A 17882-nucleotide genomic window follows, 5' to 3' on the forward strand; every position below is an offset into this window, starting at 1 on the left:
ATTCAGCGGAAAAAGAAGTTTTGGTTCGATGTACATTGTACATTGCTGCTTTTCTTAGCGCAATACTACTCTTTGAGTGTTGCCCTACTTTAGTTTGCTTTACATTGCTACTGACAAGATTTGCTTGACGCACTATATATATTATAATTATAAATTGAAACGCTTCCGGTAAATAAAATCGCTGAACGCAGTCTTATTTATTTCTTCTGGCAACACCAGCAAATGACGTCATTTGTCAAAGTCGTACGTGTTTGTCATTATCAGTAATGTCAATGAATAGTGTTGTCACTGAAGCGATTCATTGTTTTGTTGTTTTCTCCTAAATTCTGTTGATCACCATCAGCCGTCCTACATTCAGTTTGGTTCGATTTAAATGATTCGCGCGGAGTGATCAAGCACGACTTGATGTGAACGTGGCTCGACAGTGAACAAGAAAGCAATGGGGATATTCGGGAACTCATCGCCTTTCGACCAAGATGTCGGTACGTGTTTTGTTAATTATCAGTAATCAGATTGGCTAGGCGGCGCCCGGCGTGACGCGGGGCGCTGTGGCCGCTTGCACAACAAGCTGGTTAGATTACGTTTCTCAGCGGGAGGCAGGACCTGGCAACTGCATAGTTGGCCTTCGTATTTCTGCATCGCTGCCTTTAAATCAAGTGAAGCAGTTAGTACCTATCTAGTCTAGGTTCAATTTACTTTATCATGACATTGTTCCAGTAGACATTAAGACTGGGATATTAGTAATATAGTCCATGTTCAGCTAATGCTTACTGTTTCTTCAAGAGCTGTTGCAGTGCTAATCAAAATTATTATGCAATTATTATATTACAACTTTAATATCCTGATATGAACATTGTATACTGACACCATAAGAAACTGAATTAAAAGTAATCCAATGTGTTTTTGAGTTCTAATCTGGCACAATGGACTGAACCTTTTGACAAAACAATATTTTTTCATTAATTTATAACGTATATAAATTAATGAAAAAATATTGTTTTGTTTTGTAAATATTTCATGTTTATATATGTATTTCATGAGGAATGTTATGAATGTGAAGGAAGCGAAAGAGGTATGTCAGGATCGTAGCAAGTGGAAATCCGTGGTCTCTGCCTACCCCTCCGGGAAATAGGTGTGATTATATGTATGTATGTATTTCATGATTCCTAATCAAAATGCTAAAAATACTCTCTGCGAACCGGAAGATCCCAACTAAGCATACAACTAAAACTAAAACATATACACCAAAAAAAGATCCCAACCCGGCTGATCCCCGTGGGATGTCAGATCAAAACCCTCCAAAGGTATACCACCAAAAGTCAAAAACAGGATTATACATTTGCACATATAACATCAGGTCTCTTTCAAGCCAAGAGAGTCTACTAATAGACTTAAAACATGCACTCAAAACCATTAAGTACGATATTATTGGCCTTGCCGAAGTGCGACGCCAAGGAAGCTCAATACAAGAAGATGAAGATCACATTCTTTGCTGGAGCGGAGAAAGACAAGGACACCTGGGAGTTGGATTCCTGTTGAAAAAATACCTCAAAAAGCATATAACTGGATTCACAGGCTTATCTGACCGAGTTGCAGTCCTAAACTTGACATTAGACAAAGAGGACATATCAATAATACAAGTTCATGCTCCAACATCAGAATCAAGTGACAGTGAAATAGAAGACTTCTATAAAGTAGTCAGAGAAGCCCAAGAAACATCAAACAAAACCCAGATCATACTTGGCGATTTCAACGCAAAAATCGGCATTCCAAAACCCACTGAAACGTTAGTTGCTGGAAAATACGGTACAGGAAATCGAAACCATAGGGGCGAGCGACTGATGCAATTCGCTATGGAACAACAAATGAAAATAATTAATACAATGTTTACTATGAAAAACAATAGGAGATGGACGTGGATTGCACCCAACCAACAAACAAGAAACGAGATTGATTTTATACTCTCAAATAAACCAAGTAATTTCACAAACATAGAGTTTTTGAACACATCCTTCCCATCTGACCACAAAATGGTAAGAGGAACATATGTAAACAAAAACAGCAATAAATCCAGAAAAAACTTCAAAACACTCCCCAGAGTACCTAAAAGCGAAGAGGACATTAAAAACTATTTACTCAAACTTGATGAAAACCTATCACAAGTGACAAAGGACCCTGCGAAAACTATTCAAGACTACTACAACCAACTGGAAAAAAGCATCATTGACGCAGCAATAATAGAACCTACTAAAATCCAACCTTACTCAATATTACAAATGGAGACTAGAGACCTCATCAAGAGACGAACGGAACTACTAAGAAAACCACATAGATCGAGCCAAGAAAAAGCACAACTAAGCAGCTTATTTAAAGTCACAAATAAAACTATCCGTAAAGACTATGAAAACCATAGAAAGAAAATTATAGAAAAATATATTAAGTCGCATAGAAGCATAAAAAAAGGTCTAAAAGAACTTAACTCACAGAAAAACTGGATTCAACAACTCAATGAAGAAGATAAGAAAATGGTCACACGGGCTGATATATTAAAAACTGCAACCAATTTCTACCAACACCTTTATAAAAAAAGGAATGACGATGATATCATCCAGTTCATCAACTCTGAAGATACAGAAACCCAATCAGAAAACGCAAACAATACCATACAACTAATTGAGAAAAATGAAGTCTTAAAACATATTAAGAACCTAAAAAAAGACAAAAGCCCTGGCCCCGACGGCATCAGCAATGAACTTCTAAAAATGGGAGCCAAACTGCTTGTAACACCACTGACCAAACTGTTTAACATGATTTACAATCTGAGGAAACTCCCAAGCAATGGCATACATCAGACATCACAATACTATACAAAAAAGGCGACCCAAAAAATATAAGCAACTACCGGCCCATAAGCCTGCTAGCATGCAGCTACAAGCTTTTCTCGTCTCTGCTCTTAAATAAAATAACAAGACAAATCGACAACCTCCAACCAGTGGAACAAGCTGGGTTCCGGGCAGGCTTCTCAACAACAGACCATATCCACACCATGGAACAAATCATAGAACGATACAGGGAATATAACAAACCTCTTTATGTAGCCTTTATAGACTACACCAAGGCATTCGACAGCATCTCCCACAACGCAATCTGGAAGGCCCTCAATGACTGTAAGATAAACTCCAAATACATCAATACTTTAAGGAATATATATGAAAACAGTACTAGCAGAGTTAAACTCGAAACAAGAGGAAAAGAATTCAAAATAGGCAGAGGAGTCCGACAAGGGGACCCAATGTCACCAAAGTTATTCATAGCGGTGCTGCAAAACATATTCTGCCAGCTAGACTGGGATACAAAAGGAATTAAAGTATTTGATAAACGCTTAAGTCATCTACGATTCGCGGACGACATAGCTATATTTTCAGAAAATTCCAACACTCTACAAATAATGCTTAATGAGCTAAACGAGGAAAGCTGTAAAGTCGGTTTGGAAATGAACCACACAAAAACCAAAATTATGACTAACAGACCCCCTACAAAAATACACATACAAGGCAAAGAACTCGAATTTGTAGATCACTATATATACTTAGGCAAGAGAATATCCTTTGACACAGACAGCAACAGCCAGGAGAAAGACCGCAGAATCCATATCAGCTGGAGGAAGTATTGGAGTTTTAAAGAGCTTCTAAAAGGAAACTACAGTCTCAAACATAAGAAAACAGTAATGGACACATGTATCCTACCATGCCTCACGTACTGTACGGTTCTCAAACTTGGGTGCACACAAACAAGAACAAATTAAAGATAAGAACATGCCAGAGAGCAATGGAAAGGAGCATTCTCAGCATAAAACTAAAGGATAAGATCAACAGCAAATACATCCGATCCAAAACAAACATCATAGATGCACTCGAGTTTTCGCTGAAACAGAAATGGAGATGGGCCGGCCACATAGGAAGATTGACTGATGACAGATGGACCAACAAAGTCACAAAGTGGCCAGGACCCCATGGCAAAAGGAAGGCGGGAAAACCCATAACAAGATGGTCCAGGGACATCATAGCCACAGCCGGAGAAAATTGGCTGATCACGGCAAAAGACAGAAAAAGGTGGAAAGATTTGGAGGAGGCCTATACCCGAAAGGGGTCCTTAATATAGTAAAATAAACAAAAATTCATAATCAAATACTATTAAAGGAAAAATAAAGGCTTAAATAAATAAATAAAATAAATCAAAATGCTTGAAGTACGTTTTTACAAATTAACAATCTCAATTTTCTTTGAACATAACACATTAATTCACTGCCTAATGTGTACAATATAAAGATAAGGCTAAGTACTTATTAATTAAGTTCTTGACCTAAAATGACTGTTGTTGTATTTAATCATACCTTATTCATCTTTCTTATCTGAGCTATTATGTGGTGGCAACTGTAATGGCTTATGAATTTTATTTGGGTTAGATTATAGTAGCTGTAAGAACTACAAGTATGTATTGGTTGTGCCTAAATAAATGTTAAAACATTAACCCTCAAAAGATCACAAAATGTGGAATGTTGTGAGTTCAAACCTCCTCCACATGCCCATTCTCTTTCTACTCAACTATGGTTGATTAGGGCTAATTTCATATAAAGGTTACAAAGTACATATTAACAGATATCTGTAGGACCAACAAAGAATAGTAACAGTGGTGACTAGTTTGGGCATGAATAACAGTTAAACTTCATGCAGGTATTAGCATAATGTTCTTAACTCCATTTTCTTTTACACTTCTATTGTTATTGCTTTTTTACATGATTTTACTCAGCTAGAGAGCTGTATAATCTTAGTAAAACATTTTATATAAATTGTAAGTAGAGTAATTCGCCAGTAACTGGCCACCGGCCAATAACTGGCCACCCGAAACTAAAAGTGAATTCTATTCACCTATAAACAGAATTAATTTTAGTATAAACCATTATTTTACTTTATAATGCCTTTGTCAGATCGCATTTAGAATTCGCTTCGGTCGTTTGGAGTCCTCAATATGCAGTGCATATTAATGCCATTGAAAAAATCCAAAATAAATTTATTAAATGGTTGAAATATAGATTCAAATTGTTTGATAGTGATAACATGGTAAGTCTCCAGCTGCGCAGGGAGCAAAAAGATCAAATTTTTCTGTTTAAATTACTAAACCATCTAATCGAGTCGCAATATCTTATTAGCAATATTTCATATAGATGTCCTAATTCCCGAACTAGATCCAAAGCTTTATTTGCCATTCCATTCTGTCGTACTAGGTACTTCAAAAACTCATATCTTGTTAGAGCATGCTCTACGTATAACTCTAAATATTCCAATTTTGATGTGTTCAACATGAAGCTGGGTAAATTTGTCACCTCAATGAAAAATAAACTATAACCTTTTAAATAAGAACACACTTACATAAGTATAGGGTGTAGGTAGCTAATTAACTAGCCAGCTAAAAAATCAGTTCAATAACTTTCGGTTTACTTGATTGCTTTGGATAATACTCTTTATTTGTATTCTTTGTATTTCATTAAGGTATTCCCTTTGAGCATTTCTGTTTTAATTTACCAGTGGAAACTGTTTTGGCTTGTGTATTATTAATATTAATTTATATTGTGTAAGATTGAAAGCTGTTTGTTTCCCAATAAAAAAAAAATATAATTAATTTTTAGTTTAGGGTGGCCAGTTACTAACAGGTGGCCAGTTACTGGCGAATTACCCTAGGTAGTTAGTTTTCAAAGGTAAAATATGATTGCCAAAACAAGGAATTCTGACGTATCTTAATGTGCAGTATATCTTCTAAATAATTTTGGTTTGCAAAAGAAAATCTACTATAATTACCTATATCTTACGAATATTGCATGAAAGAAAGGAAATGGTTTGCTCAATTTGTGACTTAAAAAGTGGACATACTAGCCTCCGCAACCATAATATGGTTCTTACTCCTAAGTTGCTTGGTAAAAAGTTATTATGGGCAACTACAATCTAGTTAAAGGCTTGGCTGTGTGCGGCTGGTTGGTACCATCATCCACTCTCATAACTGCAATCTTCACTGTCCATTGGTGGGCCTTATGCCTTTTGTAATAAGGTCCACCGATGGACAGTTAAGAGTGTTGCTGTTTATAATATGTTAAGTTAGTAAAAGTTTAATACTTAAACTAGATTTTGTGTCAAAACTAAACCTATGAGACAAATTCTTTACCAACCACTTGGGTAAAATTGTCAGGTGGCAACCAAAAATCACAAATTGCAAAAAAGATATTAGACTAAAATCAAGCTTGTTTTCTTACTAATAGGGTTCACTATGGCTCTAAATTTGTGGTAGTAATTAATGAGTTTTTGTTGTCACCTGATGAAATGCTGAACCTTTGACTGTGTCATTAACAGTTTTATTTGAAATTGGAAAGTTCAATATCCTAATATAAGTAGCACTTATCAAAATGAATTATCTTATCATAAATATTTAGTTACCTACCTAAATAATGAATCATATCTGCTTGCAGTAGACATGGATCACCTCTACTACGTAGTAGAGAAACTGATATACTGATGACTCATAAAGTAAAAGCTTATAATCAATTATTTCCATATGCAGTAGGTTTTAATATTGGTACATAGAAAGATATATTCAGTATCTATAAATCACTGATGAGGTGTGCAATAAAGAATTAATTAATTATACTGGGCATTTTCCGCAAGTCGACAACCATTGTGCGTGACATTTTGCGTAAAGACGAGGTAGTACTACTCTAGGCACCCCAGCTCGTCCATGAAACCTATAGTTCGTTTTTTTTAGCATTAGAAAGAACTTGCAAGAAGGTAAGCGATCTTGACATGTCTTTTAATTGAAAAACGCTTTTTGTTGCGAACGCAACCTTTATTTGTATAATACAGTAACTAAACGCAGCCGTCGGGCTCGGCTAGTATTTGGAAGCTTTTTCTAAAGCACCAATAGGAGCGCTCCACATATTATGTATCGCGGCCAATTAGAGGCACCCAAATCTAAACCACCATTTTGTACTTTCAAAATTAGCCAAATCACTCTTTCATCAGCCTCCATACAATCACCACACCACTTTTACATTTAACCGTTTAGTCAAGGAACCCTTGTAAAACCAGTACCTATTGAAATTATAATAGTTTACTTCAAATCGAAGCTTTTTATTTGAGTCGTCGAGATCCTGACCTGCACGGCGGCTACACTTTTTAATAATCAAAAACTATTACTTATGAAAGCAGAAGAATATAAATGATTGTATTAGATTCATAATTGTTACATATTTGCCGTCACTTATTTTTAAAATGTGTTTTTCAATTAAAAGACACATCAAGATTGTTTACCTTATTTCTAATGCTAAAAAAAACGAACTGTAGCAGCGTTTTCAGGTTGCTAACTGCCTGCTTCAGTGTGCACGGAGTCCCTAGGTATTGGTTCCTGGTATACTTCTACCTGTTAACAGTGTATGTAGGAGAATATGTTTTGCAATAAAGAGTATTATAATAACATTGTATTGTATTGATAGACCAATACAATAGAGTATGTATGGATATAAACTCAAAGTCTTACATACATGTATACAGAAAAGGCGACAAACGAGAACAACTCTAGCGAAGACTGGGCCTTAATCCTAGAGATCTGTGACCGCGCGGGCGCCGGGGCGACCGCAGCGAGGGACTGCCTGCGCGCCGTCACGCGCCGATTGGCCCACACCGACCCTCATGTACAACTGAAGGTATGCTTCCATTATTGAGCTGATGAAGCTATAGCTATGGGCCTTAATCCTAGAGATCTGTGACCGCGCGGGCGCCGGGGCGACCGCGGCGAGGGACTGCCTGCGCGCCGTCACGCGCCGATTGGCCCACACCGACCCTCATGTACAACTGAAGGTATGCTTCCATTATTGAGCTGATGAAGCTATAGCTATGGGCCTTAATCCTAGAGATCTGTGACCGCGCGGGCGCTGGGGCGACCGCGGCGAGGGACTGCCTGCGCGCCGTCACGCGCCGATTGGCCCACACCGACCCTCATGTACAACTGAAGGTATGCTTCCATTATTGAGCTGATGAAGCTATAGCTATAGGCCTTAATCCTAGAGATCTGTGACCGCGCGGGCGCCGGGGCGTCCGCGGCGAGGGACTGCCTGCGCGCCGTCACGCGTCGATTGGCCAACACCGACCCTCATGTACAACTGAAGGTATGCTTCCATTATTGAGCTGATGAAGCTATAGCTATGGGCCTTAATCCTAGAGATCTGTGACCGCGCGGGCGCCGGGGCGACCGCGGCGAGGGACTGCCTGCGCGCCGTCACGCGTCGATTCACCCACACCGACCCTCATGTACAACTGAAGGTATGCTTACATTATTGAGCTGATGAAGCTATAGCTATGGGCCTTAATCCTAGAGATCTGTGACCGCGCGGGCGCCGGGGCGACCGCGGCGAGGGACTGCCTGCGCACCGTCACGCGCCGATTGGTCCACACCGACCCTCATGTACAACTGAAGGTATGCTTCCATTGTTGAGCCGATGAAGCTATATTAATAGGCCATAATCCTAGAGATCTGCGGCCGTGCGGGCTCCGGATGGACTTCAGCTGAAAGTATGGTAAGGCCACTTGGGCCATTAAATATAGTAACATCTCTCCTGTGGACATATGGGACGTTGAGGGTACCCTCCTAAAGCCCATCATACACACATAATTATAGCTACTATTATATAATAGGTTTAAATTTTTTTTAAGTATTAGAGCGTCCGATAGATGGCGCGGGTGCACGCTCGCGGGTGAAATTGGTAGGTAAAATCGGCCGCACGCGCCCGCGTCATTTAGCGGTGTTCATACTATTTTTTGTTAACCCGTTCAAACTTTACCGGTCGCCGTGGTAAGACCTAGGATTTACCATATCAGTAAGATTTAACATTTCGGGCTTTTACCGATCTTCTTCTTCCTCGCGTTATCCCGGCATTTCGCCACGGCTCATGAGAGCCTGGGGTCCGCTTGACAACTAATCCCATGATTTGACGTAGGCACTAGTTTTTACGAAAGCGACTGCCATCTGACCTTCCAACCCAGAGGGTAAACTAGGCCTTATTGGGATTAGTCCGGTTTCCTCACGATGTTTTCCTTCACCGAAAAGCGACTGGTAAATATCAAATGATATTTCGTACATAAGTTCCGAAAAACTCATTGGTATGAGCCGGGGTTTGAACCCGCGACCTCCAGATTGCAAGTCGCACGCTCTCACCGCTAGGCCACCAGCGCTTCGCTTCGCTTCGGGCTTTTACCGATCGGCATCGGTAAAACCTAGGTTTTACCGTTAATCCTAGGTTTTGCCGTACTTCGGGCTTTTACAGTGACATATATTCCTTCCAGGCCGCAACTCTCCTTGACGCCTGCGTCTCCAACTGCGGCCGCAACTTCCTCCTAGAGGTCGCCTCTCGCGACTTTCTTCACGAGTTCCGCCGTCTGCTTGCGCGAGCTCAGCCCCCTGTGGCGCGCCGACTGCGAGGCTTGTTAAAGAAATGGGCGGAAAATGAGTTCAAAGGCGATCCGCAACTCGATTTGGTGCCTTCGCTGTATTTGAAGTTACGCGTTGAAGGTAAATGATTCAATGATTCACATTCACTGCTAAGAACACGCTAGGTGTATTCATTTTGTATTAAAATGGGGCGCTTGGTACTGAAAGTGATAATGGACCAAATTAATCTATTATACCTTAAGAAAATGTATTTCATAAGTCTGCACTTGCAGCTGGTGTCTAGGGGCATTTCTTTAAAAATGGGCGGAGAATGAGTTTATAGGCGATTTTAGCTCGACTTGATACCTTAAATGTATATATGGTAATGATTATTGCAGTATACCCAGCTGCATAAGCGCGAGGCTACTTTAAGAATTTCATAATGTGTCTATGAAGTTCTTAAAGTGGCCATGCCCTTATGCAGCTGGGTATAGTACAATATCATTTTCTCAAAAATGGACGGCAAAGTCGGCTTTGCCGTCTAAAAAATAGGTCGCGAAGCGCGTAGTTTATGGTCAGTCAAAAATTAAAAAGTTAAAAACATTGCAGTCTCGATTTTGGGACTGCAATGTTGCATACAAATTCCATTATTTGTCGAGTTCCAAACTTTTTAAAAGTTGAAATGGCCATATCAATTGAAGGCACAGGCCCATTAAACAGCCAAACAGATGATTAGTACCGCGACTATTTAGTTGTCTCAAATAGATTGGCGTATTTTCGGCAGAAAAATACACTTCTATTTTTTTATTAAAAAAAATAAAAGGCGGCAAGGGCTTTCTTTTGTGAAAATATATACGTAACAACTTTGCTTTTGTAAAATATTTCTATGATATTTATATTTCTTGCACCATTTTTGAGAAAAGCACTATATATGACTCGGCTGGAAGGCTACTTGCTGGCTTCGGATTCAATTAAACGGACTCCCAAGGTCGTCCGTTTAAAACGAATCCTCAGCCTGCAAGTAGCTACTTCCGAGCCTCGACAATAATGTACTATTTCACTACACCAGCTCGGAAAGGCTTACTTTGCACTTCAAGAACTGATAGCAAAGTTGCATTTTATTCACATGCAAGGCAAAATAATCAAATGCAAATTTTGAGTTGTTTTCTGGTAGAATTGACTTTTAAATGATGATTATGGATGATAAATATTTAATAACATTCATTTGGATCGGATCTGGTTCGATTTTGTTTGGTATTTGACATTTAATATTTGCCTCGGGTCGGTGTGGTGAAAAATTTTGTGTTTCACTCGGGGGCAAATTTTGTTTAACCCTCGTGCTTTGAAACCCTCGCAACGCTCAAGATTCCATTTTTCTTTCTACTCGCCCCGCTCGCGGTTCAATTTTGGAATCTTTCGCTCGCTCGGGTATCGATATTAGCACGAGCGGTTAAACAACAACTTCGCCCCCTCGTAAAACAAATAACTATTAAGAATTGAGATCGTTTAAAAGTCGTTTTTCCATTATAGGCCACGACTTCGAAACCAACGAGCCCACCGCCGCCCCCGCCCAGGCGGCCACGTCCGCCGCCGCGGCGCGCGAGCACGACGACCTCGCGCGCGCCATCGAGCTGTCCCTCCGCGAGAGCGGCGCCGGCGCGGGCGGCGGCGTCCCCGGCGGCGGCGGCACCGGCGGCGCCGGCGGCGGCGCGCTGTACCCGCGCGTGGAGGACGCCGCGCCCGCGCCGGCGCCCGCGCCCGCCGTGCCCGCGCCCAGGAAAGTGCGCGCGCTCTACGACTTCGAGGCCGCCGAGGATAATGAGCTGACGTTTTTGGCCGGAGAGATACGTCAGTACCGTTCCTATAGCTTTATTAACCGAGCGAGCGCGAAACGCGAGCGAGGCGTCTCCGTTTCGGATGGGGCGAAAAAAAGCTTTTCTGTCCGATCTACTTTCCGGGCCGCATTTTAAAACTTAATTTTCGTCCACACATCCGGAGGCCAGAATGTGATTGAATAATTTTGCTTTCTAAAAATATATTCTAAAATTATAAGTACCTAATGTAACTATAAATTTGTTTTAGTGTGGGTGACGGACGCGAGCGACCCCAACTGGTGGAAAGGGAGCAACGAGCGCGGCGAGGGGCTCTTCCCTGCCAACTTTGTCAGCGCCGATCTCGAGCCTGCCCCGAGTTAGTATATTCTAAGACACCTAGAGCACTGCATACCTATCGTAAATGGGCCGTATATGGTATAGTTTGCCGAATACGAATATTCGGCCAAATGTTCGGTTCAGATCTTACCGAAAGGAATATTCGGCGGAATTACTCGGTTCATCTGTCTAATAAACTATTTGAAAACGCTTCAATCACCTACATTACAAACTAAAGATGAAACGCTTCCTAGGCAACTCCCTAGAAACAAACTGGTCAAAAGGCAAGATTTTTAGTAAATATGTACATACTTGCGGTAACCGCAACGCGTCTCAATTTCATACTGTATGCATTGGCTGTTACCTTAATGCCATGAGTCAGAACTAAAGATGGTATTCCTCCTGTCCAATTTCTTTATTCAATGTGCATTGCGTCTCACTCTCTCTTCTTCTTCAACCTAGCGTTTTCCCGGCTTAGCGCCAAGGTCCGCTTTCCTGCTCAGTCTTCTCCACTTTGCCCGGTCTAAATGTGAGACGCAAATACACATTGGACCAAGATATTAAACACCACCCTTATCTAAATGGCTTATCCACAGAGATCGAGTCGCGTTCAGGCGGCAAGAGCGTCCAATTCGCGGCCTCCTCCGGCCCTATTCAAGAAGAAGAGGAGGAACCGGAAATAGATGAAGCGGCGTTAGACGCGGCGTTGCTCGCGTTACATGAGGCTAGCCCCGAAGCACCCGCCCCAGGGGAAGAGGATCTCGCTAGGCATGAGGTAAATCCACTTAAACTAGTTATTGACACTTATCTCTGTTAAAAACGTCATGGTTGAAGGCTCCAGCCCTACTATGTTACCATGGTTACGTATGCTTCATGTTAAGGCATTATACTTTGGGGTAACTTATGTTGAGATATATTACTCCAAAAGCGATGCGTTAGAAAGAGTTGTTTAGACGGCAATAAGCGTCCAATTCGCGGTTTCCTTCGGTGCTATTTAAGAGGAAGAGGAAAAACCAGAGATAGATAAAGCGGCGTTAGACGCGGCGTTGCTCGCGTTACATGAGGCTAGCCCCGAAGCACCCGCCCCAGGGGAAGAGGATCTCGCTAGGCATGAGGTAAATCCAATGGTTGGCACTTAAACTAGTTATTGACACTTATTTCTGTTTAAAACATCATGGTTGAAGGCTCCAGCCCTACTATGCTACCATGGTTACGTATGCCTCATGTTGAGATAAGGCGTTATACTTTGGGGTAACTAAAGATATTGTAAATACTTAGAGATTTATTACTGCAAAAGCAATGCATTATAAAGAGTCCTTCAGACGAGAATAAGCGTTTGATACGCGGCCTTCTTCGGTCCTATTGAAGATGAAGAGCCGGAAATAGATGAAGCAGCACAGGTAAATCCAATTATAGGCACTTAAACTAGTTATTGACACTTATTTCTGTTAGAAATCTACTACGGTTGAAGGTGCTTACCCTACTATGCCACCATGGTTAGGATAAGGTATGGCATTATTATTTGGGGCAGGTTATGTAATGCTACGAAACGATCCATAGACCTTCGATGCTAGGTTTTTTAAATTTTCCTCCTTTTCTACTGCCGAAGTTAGCCCTGATTTGAAGTCTAAAGGATTGAGTTCAACATCAGTGAATTTGAACCCATTGCATACTCGAAGCCACACCACAGCCTCGAACGTGACATCATACTGGGGCAAGTTGAAGGCAAGCGCGCTAGAGGAAGAGCCCCTGCAAGATGGTCGGATTCCATTAAACAAGCATGTGGTTCCATGCAGAGGGCAGCCCACATAGCCCTTGTTCGCGATAAATGGAGGGATATAGTTGTTGGTCAATATCCTCAGTCATGAGGGAACGACGAAGAAGAAGCATACTCGAACTAAATATCTCTTTTGTAATATTTTTTGGCTTTTGTTCAACTACCAGGCTCGCGCGCTGCGGCAGGCGGGCGTGGTGGACGCGGCGCTGCAGCGCGCAGACGCCCGCCACGCGCGCCTCACGCAGCTCTCCGCCGAGCTCGTCGACGCGCTCAACCTCTACCACCACCTCATGCGCGAGCCCCTCAAGCCTTACAACATGCCGCAGCCACATATACCCGGGGTGCCTCCTGGTGTGCCAGGTAATAAACATTATAGTACGCCTCACGCAGCTCTCCGCCGAGCTCGTCGACGCGCTCAACCTCTACCACCACCTCATGCGCGAGCCCCTCAAGCCTTACAACATGCCGCAGCCCCCCCCCCCCCATACCCGGGGTGCCTGCTGGTGCGCCAGGTAATAAACATAGTACGCCTCACGCAGCGAACTAGGTTGAGGCGCTCAATCTCTACCCCTCAAAACCTCCGGCATTCCTCAACCTCACACACCCGGGATGCGTCCTTCTAGGTACAGTATAAGTACAGCTCTCCGCGAGATCCTACGGTATTTCTCAACCCTACATAGTCGTAGTGCCTCCTTCTGGTGTACCGGGTGATTAATCCGCTCCGTTTCCTAATTGAGGCTACGGAACTCTTTATGCGACCTCGGATTGATATCTACGCGACGCGCTTCGCAAATGCTTCGCAGACCTAGTAGGCTGCCATACGGGCTCGGCTCACCGTGGCATCCCGCGGTGCTCGCTTTAATTATTTCTGTATACGTAATTGTAAACTATATGAGGTGTGCAATAGAATATTTGATTGTATTATCTATAAATAAATGCATGACTAAATAATCTATATATCATTACTAGGTGTGCCGGGGCCGGCGCTGCCGCCGCACCTGCAGCAGCTGCACTACTTCCCGCCGCCCGGCCCGCAGCATCCTCCCGGACAACCGCCGCAACCTAGGTACGTATTGATACAATATCAGCTATCATTGATATAATATCAGCTGTAGTCAGGCGCGGCTCACTCCACGATTTCGTCGCGTCGCAACAAGTAGCTACAAGTACATCCGTCCCACACCAATGAGGGTTTCCGCGATTGAGATTTTCACTAGATGGCAGCACCGTGACGAGAGGTATTTTTGACAGCTGCTGTCAAAATTCACCAATAAAAGAAAACAAGCATGTTTTGTTAAACATGATTGGTGGATTATGACAGTTAGACCTCTCGCCATGGTGATGTCATCTAGTGAAAAACTCGATCGCGGAAACCCTGATTTTGGTGACCATAAGCCGCGTGGGGCGCTTGCGCCACCTAGCGGCCATATATGTCCTAATCGTAACAGACGCGTTTTGTTAGAGTGAGTCTTCTTTGCCTAGTACGATTATTTATTCTGTGCTATAGTCGACATTTTCTGAAGTGATTTTTCGGCTGGAATCTTAATCTGTTGAACAATAGGCATTGTTTATTTTATGCAGTGCGGCTAGCTACCGAATCCCTCATAAGTAAAAAAAACGAGTTTTTTTTAAATCAATTTTACAGTTCTATTTACTTAAATGGTTCAAATTCATGTAACAGTTTATTCGGAGATAACACGTTTTGGTAATGTTGGCCAATCGACCGCCCACATTCGGGTTAAAAAAATTGGAGATTACAAGAAATCGGTTCAACCATATTAGTATAAATATATTCCCGAAATAAAAATAAAAATATCCCAACGAATTTAGAATCTGCTCCTTCGAAACTTTAAAGTCTGTTTAAAATACTTATTTTAACGTTGCTTTCAGGTGCTGAGACCGCGGCCGCGTTGTTAATACGATTTTATTTTATTACCGACTTATTGTTAATCCTGTACCCGTATTTATTTCCAAGCACGTTAGTCGCAAAATCGCATTCCGTGCCTCTGCGCACTGTTTGAACCTTAAAGGGTTAGGTTAGTGTAAAATTATCTGAGATTATTTGAATTTATTTATGAGGGATCTTGATATCGTTGATTTTGGAGTATGGCGGCTATATGAACGTCTACATATTAAGCAAATTTTAGACAAATCTTAAGGTAACATTCTAATGGCGTCTACAGCAGCTTTGCAGTAGTAACGTTGTTGCAATTGTTATCAGAATGTCACCTTAAGTTGAGGAAATATGCTATGCATTTTAATGTATGATTTCAATTCAAACTGCTGCTGCAGCGGTACGTTGCGAAGCATTCTAAATTGTAACACGAAACGGTCTGCGGTCGCTTGCAGTCGGAATTGAAATTTTACATTTAGATACCTAACAAAAACGAAGTCACGAACTATCAATAAATACTTTCGAATAGGGCTGTTTTATTCCCGTGTAAGAAATATTAAAGAGTTATTTAAATTGTGGGAGTTGTTGATGGAAATATTTTAATCGAAATTTGTCTGTAAGCAAGTTTGTGTATAATAATGGACATGCAATAAAAGACTAATCATTATAATATTATTTTATTTATCTTATTATAAAAAAAGTATAATCTAGCACCCAACGAGAAAAACAGGTAACTTATTGTTTCGTGTCATATAATTATATGGACGCCATTTGACATAATTTATAATAATATCTAATATTTCATGCATACGCCAACATCATTGGACTGCTATACCGTCAATAGGAGTTTTTTGCAACTCTTGGTGTTCAAATACTTAAAATATCGAGATCTAAATATATTAAAAATACTTATTTATCTCGTAAAATTTTCGATGTCATTTATGATACTTTATTTTCATGAATATAGTGCTAAATAACTCATAAAATAAAAGTATTAACAAAATAATTAAACTAAACATTAAAATTAAAACTAAAACTAAACTCTAACAACTATATACAAATATTTACAGATAAAAAATGGGAGCTAGCTCGGCGCCGGATGGTAGGGTGCCCAGAAGGCTGGTGGCATTGCCGCGCTGAATGGCAATGCCAATTCGCTGGGCAAGGAAGTACCCAGCCCTCTGGTCACCTGTAGCATCATTAAGACGCTTCGCCAGCTCCCTAAATATTTGGTGTGCCCCGGGTCCCCAAGGCCCGAGGGTTTCCACCCCAAACGGCTCAAACATGCAACCAGAATCAATGGCTGCATATTTGCGCCGTTTGAGGTGCTCGGCCGTTGCGGCGGCCGTCCCGGCCTTGGTCGAGGTTCCCGGGAGGTGGGACTGCGCCAGTGTGTCGACGCACGTGGCGTCCCACACTAGGGGCCGGCCCAGTTTCCAGGGATCCAAAGTCATCCCGTCGGGCCTTTTGCCGTCGTCCCTGGTCAGGCCTGTGGGTTCCAGATCTATATTATTTGTTAGTAAAATCGACTTAATGTTCTAACATGTTAGTAAGTTGTATACTTTCGTTGTAGGGAAAGGTGAACACAGTCGCATTTCTCACACATTTACATACAAAATCCAATCTGTAATGACGACACAAATACATAGAAAATGACACACGTCAAAGACAAATCTTGCAAACCTCGATCTCTTTTTGTGTACGGACGAGTGACTAGTGTCACAACACGCACACTAACACATTTTCGTTGAAGTATGTCATTGTATTCTGAGAGATGAGAAGTCGGATTTGTCGCTCGACCGATCCGCAATTTGTACTGAGCGAGCAAAATCGATAAATCCAACAATTACTTGAGACTAAAATATAATAATTGTATTTAAATGTATATGTAAAAAAAAATATTACATGTGAAATGTAACACTTTCTTTTTGTAAATTTGATGTCCCCGACCTCTTTTTATAATAAAAAACCGAGCAAACAGGCATTTTTGTGCAGCAGTGTTCACGCGCGCGTCTGGACTCGGTCTAGTGAAAAATCCAAGTGCAACTAGTTTTATTACCCGCGCTAGATTAGATTGACGCGCTAATCTTGTACCTCGGCAGAGGGGAAATAGTGCGAATGCCGCCTCCCTTCCGTGTTGCTCGAAGGTAATAAATAACTAATATAAATTTATAACACTGAATTGTTGGTTCTCACTAATAAATATAATGATTATAGTTGACTAAATTAATCAAGACAACGTGTCAGTCGAAGTTACAGATTTTTAGTTTTACTTATACATTTGATTATAAATTATTTGAACAAAAACATCAAGTAATAATACAAGCATGATAAAATTATCCTTAAAATACATTAAGTACATTTTCAATCTTAAATAAACATCATAAAGTAGATACTTCTACGCCGCCTAATTGTATGATTATTGTAGATGATAATTATGAAAAATTACATAATTAATTAAGTAGGTACATAAACATAGTTCACAGTCAACACGTGGATGTAGTTTGTATCCGAGACGGCGTCGGGGGCAAAATATCGATCAGAAATCTGCATCAATAGTAGTGGATCAAGTGGATGAGTCAAAATACCATTC

At 41.2% G+C, this 17882-nt stretch overlaps 1 protein-coding gene and 1 long non-coding RNA gene across 2 annotated transcripts; both read left to right on the forward strand.

Annotated features, from left to right (window-relative positions):
- Positions 1 to 237: 237 nt before the first annotated feature.
- Positions 238 to 15959, forward strand: LOC134663365 (signal transducing adapter molecule 1). The gene is made up of 10 exons (XM_063519727.1): positions 238 to 482; positions 7596 to 7747; positions 9384 to 9609; positions 10999 to 11316; positions 11551 to 11658; positions 12215 to 12411; positions 12620 to 12745; positions 13581 to 13755; positions 14365 to 14461; positions 15286 to 15959. Exons 1-10 carry the CDS (start codon positions 440 to 442, stop codon positions 15290 to 15292), a joined length of 1449 nt encoding a protein of 482 aa, XP_063375797.1. The 5' UTR covers positions 238 to 439; the 3' UTR covers positions 15293 to 15959.
- LOC134664195 (uncharacterized) lies at positions 4965 to 5395 on the forward strand. Its single transcript, XR_010098224.1, has 2 exons — positions 4965 to 5274; positions 5312 to 5395. It is a non-coding gene; the product is annotated as an uncharacterized LOC134664195 (long non-coding RNA).
- Positions 15960 to 17882: the final 1923 nt, after the last annotated feature.

Source organism: Cydia fagiglandana, chromosome 4 (assembly GCF_963556715.1).
Source record: "Cydia fagiglandana chromosome 4, ilCydFagi1.1, whole genome shotgun sequence".
Classification (NCBI taxonomy): domain Eukaryota; kingdom Metazoa; phylum Arthropoda; class Insecta; order Lepidoptera; family Tortricidae; genus Cydia; species Cydia fagiglandana.

Coding starts and splice junctions, on each gene's coding strand:
- LOC134663365 (XM_063519727.1), top strand. CDS start 440: ATGGGGATATTCGGGAACTCATCGCCTTTCGACCAAGATGTCG. Junction 483..7,595: donor GCCTTTCGACCAAGATGTCG/GTACGTGTTTTG, acceptor ACATGTATACAG/AAAAGGCGACAAACGAGAAC. Junction 11,317..11,550: donor GTTTTTGGCCGGAGAGATAC/GTCAGTACCGTT, acceptor AATTTGTTTTAG/TGTGGGTGACGGACGCGAGC.